Source organism: Leptosomus discolor, chromosome 11 (assembly GCF_034619465.1).
Source record: "Leptosomus discolor isolate bLepDis1 chromosome 11, bLepDis1.hap2, whole genome shotgun sequence".
Classification (NCBI taxonomy): Eukaryota; Metazoa; Chordata; class Aves; order Leptosomiformes; family Leptosomidae; genus Leptosomus; species Leptosomus discolor.
Genome location: NC_141401.1, coordinates 18530588 through 18532301, shown reverse-complemented (window position 1 = coordinate 18532301; position 1714 = coordinate 18530588). Strand labels below are relative to the sequence as shown.

At 65.0% G+C, this 1714-nt stretch overlaps 1 protein-coding gene across 1 annotated transcript; it reads right to left on the bottom strand.

The window, feature by feature from the left end:
- Positions 1-1290, bottom strand: GCNT3 (glucosaminyl (N-acetyl) transferase 3, mucin type). The gene has a single exon (XM_009953916.2). It carries the CDS (start codon positions 1288-1290, stop codon positions 1-3), a length of 1290 nt encoding a protein of 429 aa, XP_009952218.2.
- Positions 1291-1714: the final 424 nt, after the last annotated feature.

Below are 1714 nucleotides of genomic sequence, written 5' to 3'. Positions count from 1 at the left end.
TCAGAGCCCCCCGCCGTAGAGGGCCCTGTGGCGCAGGTGCTCCTCGAGGCACTGGATGGCGGCATCGTCCACCATGGGGTCGAACTTGTTGGCCAAGAGGTGGTGCTGCTGCAGCATCCAGGGCACGTCGCCCACCCCGTAGATGCAGACGGAGCGCTGGTGCCGGCCGGTGCAGGGCGGGTAGGGTGCGCCCTTGCTGGTGTCACCCTCCATGTACTCCCACTTGACCAGGCGCGGCAGGGCGTTCATGTCCGAGAGCTGGAACTTGTCACTCAGGGGCATGGCGCCCGGCACGCCGGGCATGCGGTTGAGGGTGGCCCAGACATGCTCGTCAGGGCTGTAGGTGTCCTTGGCCCACTCGAGGAACTGCTGTGCCATGGGGTTCTCGAAGATGTGCTGCACGAAGGCCCGCGTGACCACAATGTATGCATTGCCTGTGAACATGGTGTAGTTGTGGGGTGGCGGCACTTTCTCCGTGACTGTCCGGGAGATGAACTTCCCCACTTTGTGGTGGTACTGCCAGCGCTTCTGCTTGAAGGCCGAGGGCTTCTCTGACTCCATGCTGTTCCGCCCCTGCAGCACCTTCAGGGCACGGACAATCTCGGCATTGGTCTTGATGGGGAAATCCGTGCCACAGGTGTTAAGGACATAGCGCCATGGCACAGGGCTCTGCAACAGGTCCTGCATGCAGTTGAGGTCGGCCTGCAGCCGGGACCAGGAGGCATAGACCACCTTTTCCAGACGGCTAGCCACAAAGACGTTGGGGAAGCAGGCTATGATGGCCCGCACGGCCTTCTGGAAGTCGGCTGGGGACTTGCTGTCAATGTGGATGCAGTAGACGTTCTGGGGGGCGTAGAGGGACCGCAGGAGCCGCTCGAACATCTCGATTTTGTTGTGGATGACCATGGAGTAGGCGATGGGGAACTCCGCCTCCTCCTGGCTCAGCGGGAACTCAATGAAGCGCCGGGTCTCCTTGAAGCTGCTGCAGTCCTTCGTCATGTTCAGGTACTCGCCGGGTGTCAGGGAATCCCTTTTGTTCGCCACCACCAGATTGCTGAGCTGGGCTTCCTGGATGGCTCTCTGGTCCCCGCGGACGATCCCCGAGCAGTTGATCCTTCTGCTGGGGGAGAGCTCCAGCGCCCGGTAGAGGCGCTCCCGGCAGCGGGGGTGGGCGGCGGGGCAGGGCCGGGTGGCGCTGCGCAGGGCCACGGCGGCGGCCAGCAGCAGGGAGCCGAACAGCGCCGCGCCGCGCCGCCGCGCCTGCGGGGCGCTCCGGTCGCACAGCCGCATGCCCCCCGCGGCGGCGGGCTGCCTCGCGCGCCGCTCCGCCACGTGCGGCCGCCCTCGCCGGCGCTCGGGGGCGAAGCGCGGCCCGACCCTCCCGCCCGCGGCTGCCCCTCGCCTCGGCGGGCGCGGCCCGGGCTCTGGGCGGGCTTCACCCGGGCGCGGGAGCGGAGAGTAACCTGGCGGCCTGAGTGCCTGCTTCCTGGGGAGCGATGAAAGCGCGGCAGGGCGATCCCGGCGTAACCGCAGGTGATTTATAGGTGTACAGAAGGAAGTCTCCTCCCTCCCGTGGCGTGACTGCGTTTGGTCTTGTCAACACTGGAGGTGGTTGTATATCTTGTACGGCTGTTTAAAAGAGGCTGTATTATCTTAACCCGGTCCACCATGTAACGCAAGGAGAGTTCCTCTAGAATGCAATCCCACGTAACAC

Coding starts and splice junctions, on each gene's coding strand:
- GCNT3 (XM_009953916.2), bottom strand. CDS start 1,290: ATGCGGCTGTGCGACCGGAGCGCCCCGCAGGCGCGGCGGCGCGGCGCG.